The 13,573-nt window shown below is 39.4% G+C and overlaps 1 protein-coding gene across 1 annotated transcript in view; it reads left to right on the forward strand.

The window, feature by feature from the left end:
• AXDND1 (axonemal dynein light chain domain containing 1) overlaps window positions 1–10,283 on the forward strand; it is a 177,363-nt gene extending 167,080 nt beyond the window's left edge. The window contains exons 23-26 of the mRNA XM_058274806.2: window positions 1,303–1,407; window positions 5,489–5,577; window positions 6,424–6,686; window positions 9,988–10,283. Of these exons, the coding sequence (XP_058130789.1) occupies window positions 1,303–1,407; window positions 5,489–5,577; window positions 6,424–6,686; window positions 9,988–10,076 (546 nt within the window). The 3' untranslated portion in view covers window positions 10,077–10,283. The remainder of the gene's footprint in view (window positions 1–1,302; window positions 1,408–5,488; window positions 5,578–6,423; window positions 6,687–9,987) is intronic.
• The last annotated feature ends 3,290 nt before the right edge of the window (window positions 10,284–13,573 follow it).

The raw sequence follows: 13,573 nt of genomic DNA on the forward strand, positions 1-13,573 counted from the left end.
AGGCTCCTCCTTGCTTTGTTTCAGCCTTTATTCTTCTTCTCTTCTAGAACCCTGGGTTCCTCACCTCTGGCATTGTCTTCCATTTTCAGTTATGTTCCCTCTCCCTTTTTTTTAATTTTATGTTTTTACTTAAAACCCTTTACTTGGTTTCCTACTTCGATTCTCTGTACCTGCAACCCAGCTTGTCCTCCACCTCAGGGACCATAGAGTTTTTAGGTCCTCTCCCTCCCTCTCCTTCTCAAGAGACAATAAAAGAAAGAGCACAGGCCTTGGAGTCAGCTAGACTTGGGTTCAAATCTGGATTTTGAGGCATGTGACAAATTACTTAAAACCTCTGAGTCTCAGTTTCCTCATTTGTCATGCAGAGATAATAATAGTACCTTTTAGAATCAACGTGAGGATTGAAATGAGAGCCCAAATGCAAAGTATCTGGCTCAGTACTTGGCAACTAGAAGGCATAGAATAAATGGAAACCATTATTATTTGACCACTAAATTCCATCCTGTCTTTTAAATTTGTAGTACATCCTCCTCCTTCCTCCTGCTGTTGCCTTGTTTCAGGATTTTTCTTCTTTGGCCTGGATTACTGCTAAGGTCTTCCACTACATCTTTCTGCTTCTGATCTATGCCTTCTCCAATCCATTTTCCATGTTGCCACCAGCTTTAACACTTTCCATCTCAGTTGGTTCTGTTGTGTTCTGATGTGAGGAAAAGTTGAAACACCTTGGCATGGAAAACCAGGCTTTCCCAATCTGAACCCTGCCAGCCACAATTATCTTGTGCTTTCCACGCACCAAATCTCTGGCTCCAAACATGCTGGGATCTCTCTGCCTCTAGGGCTTTGCACATGCTGGACATTCTCTCTGGACTGTATTTTTTTTTCCAGTTTTCTATTTCATAAGTTCCTTTTCACCCTTCAAATGTCATTTCCCCTCTGAAGACTTCCCTGACCATCCAGCAGTATGCAGGACCTTTCTCTGGGTCCCCTCAGCCCTTGGAACACACTTCTATGGTAACAGTAATCACCTTGTACCATAATTATTTATTTAGTTGTCTCTCCCTCCTATTGTGCTGGGAGTTTCTGAGGCTTTGTTTTTCCTACAAATACTTCCTCTTGTCCCCACTCCTCCACCCTCACCAATTTCTCACAGGGTCTGCTATGTATGATTTCTCAAAAATGCTAGCTGAATAATTAAAGCAAATGGAAAAAATTAAAGTTTCAGATATGGTACCAGACAGCTTGATGCACAACTGTGTCATACATCAGCCCACTAATAGGTCCTTAATGTTTCTATACCCCCAGGAACCTTCAACAGCGACAGAGCAAGAAAAAGTCATACGAGTCATTGGAATTGATGAAAATATTCATTCCAAACCTCTATTTGGAAGAGATGAATTATCTTCCTGGGTAAGTACCTGAAACCCAACTATGTACTTTAAAACTATTTAACATTATGTGAAAATGATATGGGTGTAACAAATTTTAGCTCCTCCAGGAGGATCAAGGACTCCTAAGTAATATATTTTACAGATTTTTATTCCCCAGCATTATCCCTGGGAACTCTCATTTTCTCACTTTAACTTCACAAAAACTTCTCATTCACTTCTTTAGATTTCATTTTAAAATCAGCATTTCATTCTTTCCTTAATTTAACAATCCCTTGGTCAATATTTCATATTTTAATATATTCAATCAGCAGATTTTAGTGAGGGCTGTAATAAGCACATACTTCTAAACACAACACTTGTTGGGAAATTGGAATCTGAGCTGAGCCCTTTAGAGAGTGCCTATGAAAATCAGCAGGAAAGCAGATTAAAAACTCTTTCCACAGAAAGTTCTAGAATCATGATAGAGTCTCAGTACAGGATGCCTTGACCTTAGAAGTCTATGGATGACCTTTCCCCCATTAATCTCCTGAAATTATATGTGACATTTTGAGTATACCTTCATACTGTGCATTTTCTTATGTGTATGTTTGTGTGCAGTGGTGGTGGTGGTGGGGCATCCAGAGATTTCATCAAATTTCTCAACCCCCAAAATAAGAACTATTTAACTGTTAGGGGGTCTGATTCATTTGAGTATGTAGCAGTGTGCATATCTGTGTAGAGGTGGAGAGTTGTGGGGAGGGTAATGGTGGCTAGCAGCTAGATAACTAAGTTTCCAGCAAAGCTCAAAGTAGAGGCAAATTGCAGGGACATTGCAGGAAACTAGATTCAACCCTAGGATGAAGAACTAAGAGAAACTATGTGTGGAGTCAGGCAGAAACTGGAAAATTTGGGGTGAGATGGTGCCTGAGAATGGGTAGGGGGGTGAGTTGCTTCACACAAACACATTCTTCCCAAATGGTGCTTTTTTAACAAGTTTTTTGTTTTGTTTTGTTGTTTTTGTTTTTTTTAAAACAAGTTTTAAAGGTGATATGTAAATATGTCAGTCACTAAGATTTTGAAACAAAGATGTAAGAGTTAAGCAGGGATATACATCCAAGGCACCAGACCTCTTTGGCAGTCTCATTCCTTCTCTAAAAACAAAACCCTCAGGAGATGGTACCTTTGGTTGAGAATAGGGAAGGAAGAAAAAAAGAAAGGAAGGGGAGAGAAGGAGAAAGGGAATCAGAAGACTTATGGTCTGCAAATATTACTTGCTGTGGCCCAGGAGCTGAGTTGTAGGACAGGAGAGCTCATGAGATAACTGGGTCCTTGGTTTCTAGTGAGAAATAACCCCAGACCACTAGGAAGCTAGGGCCTTGGGTAATGGAGAATTCCAGTTACTCTCAGTGCCTCCCTCTAATGATTCCAGTATTGGATTTTTTAGGGGTTGAGATATGAAATCTCAACAGAAACGATGGTAAGTCACCACCAGGTCAGGCAAGCTAATTACTTGGCCTGCTAAACCAGAGTCTCATTTAGATTATTACCTGATGCCCTAGCGTCCCAAGAGTAGGGTTCTGGACCATCCATTATCCCAAACTCTCATCGATTAGTAAGGAGTTTGGGTTTTATGGTAATTCCTGTGGATTATACTCAAAGCAGACACCCATGAAAAATGGCCTGTCATGCATGATACAGGCACAACTTCCCAATCTGGTGCTGTGACTGATTCACTGGTGAACCGGGCCATCTCTTTAAGTAGCATTAGCTTTGCCTCTACCCTACCACGGGAAGGCTGCTCTGCCTACAAATGTGATGCCTGTTGCACAGCACCCCCTTGTGGCCCTCTCTGAGTTCAAAATGATCCCAACATTTCCTTGTAGGGCAAACCAATTCTGTAACATTTCAGCTGACTGCTGGTGCTATGGTATAAATAAATTCAGCAATCTCTCCCTAAGGCTACCAAAAATGCTCAGGCTCTCTGCAAACTCTAAGTGCTATCACTTGGCTGCATGAGTAAGGGTTGTCTACTGCTCAGCCACCCTAAAAAGCAAGACATTCGAAACACTTTTTCACCTTCAAACCATGGGTTCTGGCTGTCCATAAAAAGTTGCAAGTGTATAAAGAAGCTAGGGGAACTTGTGAACTCCTTTGGAAGGGAGAGAAGGGGCTCGCTTGGAGTATCGGCAGTATTTTCAACACAAGATTAGACATTCTTCCCTCCCTTCTGCCATTTGGGCTGAAGGAGGTCCTTAGAGGTCTATGTTTTCTTCCCACAATACCATGTACCCCTGGCATAGGTATTGAAGAGCATGACTAATTTGCTGATTTTATAACAGCAACAGGGAAGGACCCTTGGAATGGGTGGTTCCCCAAAAATATGCCAAATCTGATAGGAACACTATACCTGATGAGTTCAGTGCTGAGAACTGGATCCCAAAGAGCTAGGCCTAGAGCTATATCCTCCCCGAGGCAGTACTAAGCCAGTGAATTGGGTCAAACCCCAGGAAGATCAATGAAAAAAAAAACCAATGGCAGAACTGGAGTCAGGCAGAGACCAGTTCAAAGCTATAACAGACTCAAAGGTATAAGCAAGGAGGGTCTGATGCAATTGCTTCTAAGAGTCATGTGATATCCATGCCTCTCTCCATCATGCAGTGGGGACAAAGAGTATAAAAGCCAGAGAAGATTAAGAGAATGAGGAGCAGACCCAAGACAGATGCTGTGATTAGCTTTGAGACATCTGCATCAATATATGAGTGGTTCATGGGCGGTTGCTACCAGGCATCCATAGAGGATGTTCTAAGGCTAAAAATCCAACATCCAGCGTTTCAGGCCATGGAAATTTCCTATTGTAGGAATTAAATGGACCACAAAGCATTAATCTGCACTTGCCAGTATCAAAACAAAGGAATGTTTTCCTTACACATTGTAAATATATATATTGAATGAATGAATGAAGAGTCAGAAAGCTCAATTTACAGAGTTAACAGGGTATAACCCTGGCTTATCTCAGGTCCCACCTATAGTTAATAATTGTTTAATAAGTCTGTAACCCTTGTGTGGCATTCCAGTTCTGCTCTGAATACCTTTTTTGAATTCAAAGAATATGTTAGCAGGCACTGTACTGGCGCAACCACATCATATGCTCTTGGTTCAGAGGTTAGCTAGCATTTACCCGATGCACAAATTAGCCAAGACAGGAGCAGCACAAACAAAAGGGGAAAATATTTAACTGGGAAAATAAGAAGGGAGAGAGTAAAAGAGCAAGAGGAAAAGTGAAAATATTTACAATTTCGTTTCTCTGTTTATCTTTGAAAAAAAGGTAAAGTAGCATGTTGGAAAGTGTGATTGAGGATGGGGTGGTTAATAAGGGTTTTGCTTTAGCCCACTAGATCAATCTATGATTGTGACAGGCTGACTACCTTCTTAAATCTCCCTTTCCATCTATAATATACTTGCCTCTGGTTGGGAAAAAATGAATAAATGAGATTTTTAAAATATACAGGTCTGGGAAAATATAATATTCACAAACATGTGCTTAAAATTTCTGTCATCTAAATTTCTTCTCTCATCTTATTTTGTTTTCAGGAATCTGTCTAGAGTCAAAATAAATAAGAGGTTTTTTTTTTCAGATTTTTGCTGCCTGGCAAGATTCATACCTTCAACTGTTATTTATGAAGTTCCTTCTAGAATTTAGATTAAAGATATTAGATTTTGCAATGTTAAGTGTTTAGTGAAGTAAATTATTAATAAGACAAATATGGGTTAATTTTATGGGTCATCAACTTGATTTATTAGAGAAACATGTTTACCCTTCTCTTTATTTTTAAACCTTTTCTTCTTTTTGCTGTTATTATTCTCCCGGCTACTTCTTTACGACTCAACCTTTTTTCTTTTTGCTGTTATTATTCTCCCTGCTGCTTCTTTACATCTCATCAAATTTACATCTGCCTATAGCATGGATAATTTGGAAACTGGTATGCTATTGGCTACAGGCAATCCCTATTCTTTTTTGCTGTTAAGGGTATGCTTAATCACCTGCTAAATACAGAACATCCTGAAGAAGTAGGGTGTTAACTGCTGGGACTCTCAGGTCATTCATATATTTCCTTTGTCAGAGAGAATCAGTTGATCAAGATACAATGGCCCAAAAGAATAAATATCTTGAAGCAATGGCTATAATTGAACATATGCAGGAGAAGTTACTGTAAGTATGAGGCACCACGATGGTAAGAGGATGAAGATAGCTGGCCTGCAGGCTTGGCTGGAAAATCCATACTTCCCAACTTACCTTTGGCTCTTTTGATTCCTCCATCCTTACTAGTGGGATGAATAACCCAAATCTGCTACAGACGGTGAACCATACTGACCTAGTAGGAACATCTATCCTTGCCCACAGTAGAAATGGAGGAAATCAGAGTTGGGGGGGGCAGGGAGAGCGGAGGGGGTGAGTGGCGGGAGTCAGGAGTGGTTTATAAGACATGATTTAGGGAAATAAATAGCACTTTCTACTGTGCATGGGAAAGAATGTTACATATCCCGAAGGGTAGGAAGATTGATGTAGTTAAGATAGTTCAGGATACCAAGGAAAAGCATAGATATATAAGCATATAACATATCTCTAGTAATTAAGAAGCACATCTCAAACTAGTTTTCTTGATTCTAAAATATGGTTTTAAAGGCACTGGGAAATGGGCCCTATTGGATTTAGTTGTCGGATCACATCATTTAAAAGAAGCCAAAATTAACTCCTGAAAAAGGGTGTCCTGACTATTGAAGGAGAATTCCAGGTATCCAAAAATGAGATTTCACTTAGAAATGATAATTATGTTGTATTCTTAAATCACAACATGACTGCAACTCCATTGTTAGCACCTGGAGTAGCTCCTAGGCCCCCAATTCTTGGTAAATTGTTGATGCTGCTTCTTCCTTTATCTGTATCCTTTGGATATGTTCATCAATCTCACTGCCTTTTTTAGACAATGAGTTTCTGTATCAGATATTTTTCAATCCTTTCCATTTTGTTGTATTTCTCTGGGCTTTGCTGAATCAGAGAGGTTGAAAACAGAGCCAGACAGGCAGAAGAGAAGTTTGATGATACAAATGAGAAACTTCATTATACCCTAATAAAAAATAAAGAACTGGAGAAAGAACTAGAGAACTTATACATTAAGTCTACAAAGAAGGATGCTGAAGGAGGAAGAGAAGGAGAAAATGATGAAGAAAAAGAAAAAGATGAAAAGGAAGATAAAGAAGAAGAAGAGGAAGAGGAAGAAGTCAAGCCAACAGCAAGTACCTCCAAATCTCTAAAGAAAGGTGAGGCTTGCTTTCTCTTTTTGCTTTATTTAGGTTGTATTTATTAAAGAAAACTGAATGGAGCCACAAATATTTTAGAAGAGCATCAATATCTTTACTGATGCTCTAACAGTTTATCCTTCTCATAGGAATGCACATACATTTAACTTTATTAACTGTCTCATTCAGACAACTCACCCAAAGGAAAACCAAGTGGCTAACAATTATGGAATAATAAACTAACACAAAATACTATTTTTACTTATGAAAGTGGCAAAGGTTTTTTAAAAATGAAAAAACACCATGCTGGCCAGAATTGGCAAAGTTGTTACTTTTACAGATGATATTATTACAGATATAACCCTTATAGAAAATAATTTGATAATATATATGAATATGCCTTAAAGTATGCGTATATTTTGGCCCAGTATTTTCACTCTTGAGAATTTAGTCTAAGGAAATAATCCTAAATTCAGGAAAAACCCTTATACACTAAGAAATAATCCTAAAGACAAAAAATCCCTTATATCAGTGTATATAATAGGAAACTATAGAAGCAACCTACCTGTCCAATCATGAAGAAAAATTAAATAAATTATGCTAAATTAACACACTTGAATGTTATACAGCTATTAAAATCATGTTTATAAGGAGTTTGTACTGACATGGGAAGTTATCAAGTGCAAAACAGCAAGTGTTAAAATATCAAGGGCAAGAAGCAGGATATGACAAAATTTTTAAGTCTAGAAAAAAGACCAGAAATAAATATACCTGAATATTGACAGACATTGTCTCTGAGTAGTGAAGACTCATGGGAAATTTTGTCTTTATTCTATTTTTTGGTATTTGTTAGATTCTAAATGATAGAAATAATCTACTTTCTTTATTCTACAGGAAAGGATGAGCTCTACATTTTCTTCTCTCTAATTAGTGCTGTAATCTGCCCTAAAGCAGTGCTCAATGTTCTCAACATCAAAGGCTATTTTTAAATGTTTGGTTTCATCTTCAACCTTGGACTGTTCCCATGAAAATTCCTAGTGTGAGGGAGAGTACTGGGAAGCTATCTACTTTGTTTTCCTCTGTAACCCCTATCTCCACCTACCCCCAGCAAACCAGCAAAGTTATTACAGTCCCCACTCCACATATTGGGGTATCAACACTGTTTAGAGGAAGAATCTGAACTTATTTTCTTCATCCTGTCTACTCTGAACTGATGAAAATGTTATTTATTACAAATATGTCAATTCTTTAGTTCCGGGTTCGAATGTACGTGAAATAGTTTTCATTAATTTTTATTTCATCAACTCACATTCAGGATGAATGTTTATCCTGATCATTTGAAAACTAGACTTTTTCTGGATTACAGAAAAATATGCAAATCATACAGAAACCCTCTGTGTGGTTGCCTCAATATGGAATGACGGGCTTTAGTTTTGTCCATCATTATGAAGATCTTGGAGATCGGGTTAAATCAAGAACTGAGAAGTTTTAATAATTTAAGGTAGAAGATAGCTATATACAGTTAGTCTCCAACCTACAAAAAAATAACCTGTATAAACAAAAAGTCTTCTTCTGCCTCCTTCCAGACACCTCATCAGAATCATGCCAGTGGGCTAAGAAGCAAAGGAGAGAAGCCTTGGAAAGCTCAGGGGAGCTGGCTTCTAAGGCAGGCAGTCCTCACACTCCATGGGTGATCTCAACATTTTCTTCTGAAAGCCCATAATTTAGATGTTCCTTAAGGTTATCAGGGAGCCCCTTTAAAAATGCAGACACCGTTGTAGCAATCTGACATTGCCATATTCATAAGAGTTAGTGTAGTGAGATCTTTTTTTTTTTCCTGAGAGTTGTATAGTGAAGGATTGGAAAGTTATATTACAGTAAAGAAGGGGTCCTTGTGAATGCTGAGCTAAAGCAGGCACCAGAGTAAAGGAGATGTATTTATTTTTGTCCTATTGTCAGGATTTTTCATTTTAGCAAATCATGTTGCTCCAGGCTGTAAGTAGAAAAAGGAATTGAGAAGGGACTTTACAGAGATGAATATGGCTGAGTCTCTGATCTCAGTAGGACCTACTATCAAGTTTGGGGAGTGTATATTAAAACTAATGCAAGAGTGTGAACAAAGTGACTGGATATGGGATGAAGAGGGCAGCAGCCAGTCTGAAGGATTCAAACTGGGAAGCTTGGCATGATGCAGTCACTTTAGAAACACACCCCAAGAGAGCAGGCTCAATGGCTGGAGGTCCCCTGCATTCATCCTAACGATGAGTAAGGTTTATGCAGAGCCTATGTGCAGGAGCCTGGAGAAAAGGACCAGCAGACAGAAGAGGGGTACAAGAATGGAATTGGGAGGATTGGAAGACTAACTCTACTTGAAAATTTTTTTACCAAGCTTAGGATATGTTCTTACTCTTTCTCTTCTCTCTTGTATCACACGATCCCCTGCTTCTGGAGCACTACAGCATTTAAACTTTGGAAAAAATGCTATTTTGAAACCCATTAACCAAATTACAGTCAAAGTTTTGACACTTAGCCGATATGTAGCTTAGGGGGTTACTGTACAGAATGGAATTTTTTTTATTGTTCTGTAAAGTTAAAATTAACTGTGGCAGTTTGATATTATTTATGAATTCCAAAGAGAAATATAGATTATGTTTGTAAACTGGTCTGTTTCTCTGGGCATGAAAATCCTTTGATTATATTAGATTCAGCTGAGTCATCTGATTAAATTATGTTAAGATTAGGGCTTTGATTCAACCACGTCATTAGAGTGCAACTCAGTGTTGAGTCCCCATCCCCTTGGTGGGCTGATAAACCAGACACACAGTAGTAGACAAACAGAAGATACACAGAAGAAGAGAGACAGCTTATTAGACACAGCAGAGGCCCTAGGAAGAGAGATGAGCCTGCTAGTCTACAACTAACCTTGTGAAGAGATCAGAGTAGCTGAGCCTGGAAAGAAACGAGCCCCAGGAAGAGAGATGAGACTTAGGTGAGCCTACAGCTGAGATTAGAAGAAACTGGCACCACAGAGCCTTAAGGGGAAGAGGGAAGGCTGAACCCTCATGGACATTGCCTGCCATCTTGCTTCAACATGTTGCAAATGATTTTGGGTGAGAAAGTACCTGTTACAGGTACCTGGAGTTGGACTCTTTAGGGCCTTGTAACTATAGCTTCTACCCCATATAAACACCCTTTATAAAACCAACAGATTTCTGCTACTTTGCATCAGCACCCCTTTTGGCTGACTAATACAGTAACTTTTAACTCTCAGTAAATATATTACTACTACAGTACTCATGATTTTTTGTTTTTTGTTTTCCAGAGGGACCACGCAAGGAAGGTACTTCCAACACTAGAACTAGACTCCGGAATAAATCCATTTACAAGATCAAATCCAAGCAGCATCAATAACAAACCATGATTCGCAATGGCTACCTCTACTGAACACAGTCCCCAATATCTCTGTGCTATAGAGCTGACTACATGGCTCATTTGAGGGACTGTGTAACAGCCACCAGAAAAGCCATGACATACAAACCCAAGAGCAGTTTTCTTTAAAAGTCACAATAATTGCTGCAAGGAGTCAGTGCATTAGCTTATTGCTGAGAATAAAAATATCTTGTGGAAAAGTTTGCTAGTTTCTTCGATTGATTTCCTAGTAGAGGTCTGTGAAAAGTGTCTGTTTCTGTCCAGAAAATAATGCTGTGTGAAGACTTTGACCTCTGCTGAGGAAAGTGGCAAATAAAAAGTGTTATTTTTCCAATTTAGAAGCAAGGATCCTGACAATGCTCTTAGGTTTATGCAGCATTTACAGCTTTCTCAAAGCATTCTTATAATTTATTTGTTCTTCATAATAACCCTACAAAGTAGGTGGAGGAGACATTGTTATCCCTATTTCTCAGAAGATGAAACAGGCCCAGAATGATTTCGAGAGTTCCCGAAGCCACAGAGCTGATTGGTATGTCAGCTTCCAGCTTACTACACTCCTAAGCTGTTTACAAATGGCAAAGGGCCACAAGGCTATTGCACAGACAGCTTCCTGTACAGGGGTCTGTGTTGCCAAAGAGTCACCCAATCTCTCTCTCTCTCTCTCTCTCTCTCTCTCTCTCTCTCTCTCTCTGTCTCTCTCTCTCTCTTGTGCTCTGTTCCTTACCCTGTACTCCCCTCCCTCCTTCCCCCACCCCCCATGCATTAGAGATGAACTAACTTGTAAAAATAAGTTGCAAATGGATGTTCTGGTCAGTCACTAATGAAGGGATGGCTCCCTCCTATTTCACTGTTCCTGACTTATATTAGCTTTTATCTCTGGCCAAATTCCTATGCTGAGATTTCTATACCTACTTTTGGTGTTCCTTTTCATTTATCCTTGAAATTTTAGTCCTTTGCTTGCTCCTTCAGCCTCTGAAACCCACTGAGTCCAAGCCCCCAGTCTTATTAAGTCCAATCCCTGGAAGAACTGCGCCCCCCATCATCAAAGTATGTGTGGATGGTTTCAACACTGCCTAGGATCTACCTCGGCCTAATGGATGGAGTCTGGTCAATTCCACTCTTTACCTCTGCAGGGAAGAAAACACAAAATTCGTGGGACAGTTGGCTGTCTATCATGGCCCAGCTGACAACGCTGAAGCTACTGGCTTATGCTTACAGTCACCACCTGCAGGGACATAACCAGTCCTATCCACCCTTCCCAAAGAGATTCCTGAATGATTCTAGCGAATTTGGGAGCTTTTTTGGCAGGACAGCAGAATGTTTTATTCATTTCCCACTTCTCCAGGAATGAATGATAAATCAGCAACCCCCTCTCCTGAACATGAGAGGCTTGCCCCTCAAAATGTGTGAAATACGATGTCAGCTTCATTGAGGGGATCATTCCTTAAAGGCCAGAGTTATGTTTGCTACATTACAATTAGAATGGGAGTGTTTGGCTCCGTGGGTCTCATTATTGAGGTAGTTTGGTTGTAAGCCACAGAAACCTGCTCTTATAAACGTAAGTAAAAAAGATAATTGAAAAGATATGAGGAAGCTCAAGGGATTTAAGGAAAGTCTTTGAGAAACAGGCTAGGTACTAACCAGAACCAGATTTAGAAGATCTCTGGAGTAAAAATTGCCTTATCTTCTCACCTACCAAATGAACTCCAACCATTTCTTCCAAGCTTACATTATTCTGCCAAAGTTTCAAAGCCCCAAGAGGGAGAAAGGCTGCTTTGGTATCACAAAGACTTCAGAAATCTTTCTAGCTTTCTTTTTTATTAACTTTAAAATTGAAATTCATCATTCATACATAAACAGTAAGTGTATATAGTATAAGTTGTGAACTTACAAGCACACATATCATTATACAGGGCTGCTTTATATTCTCCACCACCAACACCTTGCCTTGTTTTGAAACAATTATTAAAAACTATGAAAGCATCATCAAAACATTACTACTAACTATAGCCAGTATCTTACATTTGGTATATTTTCCCCCAACCCACTCAGTTAATATCACCCTGTATTAGTATTATATACTTGTTATATTTCTTGAGAAAATGTTTTCATAATTTTTTGTTGACCACAGTCCATCTTCCACCACAGGATTCATTGTGTTATACAGTCCCATACTTTGTACAATCCATTCAACATGTACATCAGTGGCTCTATTATTCATTCCAGAGTTGTGTTGTCATCACCTCAGTCAATTTTAGATCTCTAGCTTTCTTAAAAGGAAGGAAGGACACCTTGCTCTACTGTTCCACCAAAATGGAACACAATATAGGAAAAGGAAATCCCAAAGAAAACCAGGATATTAATGGGAAGGCCTAGTGTTAGGTGGTTTTCAAAAAATGCACTAAAGGGAAAGTATCAGCACTGATGTTCTCTGCAAGTTGGCCTGGACAACGCCACATTCCCAAATACCTGATTTTCAGAAAAGTTTAAGATTTCTTGAGACCCACATCGTCAGATGAAACCTGAAGTGGTCTCGCAAGCAGAGCAGAGGAACTCTTGCTGCATACCACTGGCACCCACTCCCCACCAAGTGAGGCTGATGTGCTCATGCTATGGGAGACCAGCCCCTCCATGCTCAGATGGCCAGACAGAGCTGGAATGGCTTCACTGCCAGAAAACTGCCCTGGCCCATCAGTAATGAGAATACTGCTTGGGCTTCATCTCACTCCTCTCTGCCTAGCCCCAATCTCAGTAGTGATGGGTTCCATGTCCCTGTGCAGCAGAGGGCAGTAATGTTTCAAAGTCCCTAACATAGTGTGCTCATGGACCTTAGGAAGCTTGGTGCACAAGCCCCTCATCTACCATGCCTGGCTCTTCACCACACCCAGACCTACTCCATGCACTTGGCCACTATGCCATTTTCCCAGTGGGCCACTCAATTGGTCCTTCTGACTTGACGTGGTGAGATAACTTATCTGCTGCTTTCTAACTGAAATTGACTGGGTGTTCAGTTTGGCCACACCTAAACAGGCTCAGAAGATCCAATTTGTAAATGAGTCCACACTTTAACTGATAATACATCTTCAAAGGGACCTATTTACAAATGGGTTCATACCCAAGGAACACAGATTAAGAACATGTCTTTTGTTGGGATACATGATTCATTCTATCACAGATATATTGTCATCTAGAGCCTTACCTCTTGTAAGCATTTGAGTAGGAGTATTCAGTGGTGATATTTTGTGAATTTCTATTACCAGTTCATGACATGGACTATCAGTGCCCTCTTTTTTGTTTGTTGGTTTGGTTTGGTTGTTTGGTTGGTTAGTTGTTTTTCTTTAATTTTTAAAGAAGCTTTTATATATATTTTTAATGTAATATTATTACAAAGTCAATAAAAAATAAAAAAATTAAAAAAAAAAAAAAAAAAAAAAAAGAAGCTTTAGATTACATAAATGTTACCTTGAAAATATGCCCTA

This window comes from Dasypus novemcinctus, chromosome 13 (genome assembly GCF_030445035.2).
Source record: "Dasypus novemcinctus isolate mDasNov1 chromosome 13, mDasNov1.1.hap2, whole genome shotgun sequence".
Lineage (NCBI taxonomy): Eukaryota > Metazoa > Chordata > Mammalia > Cingulata > Dasypodidae > Dasypus > Dasypus novemcinctus.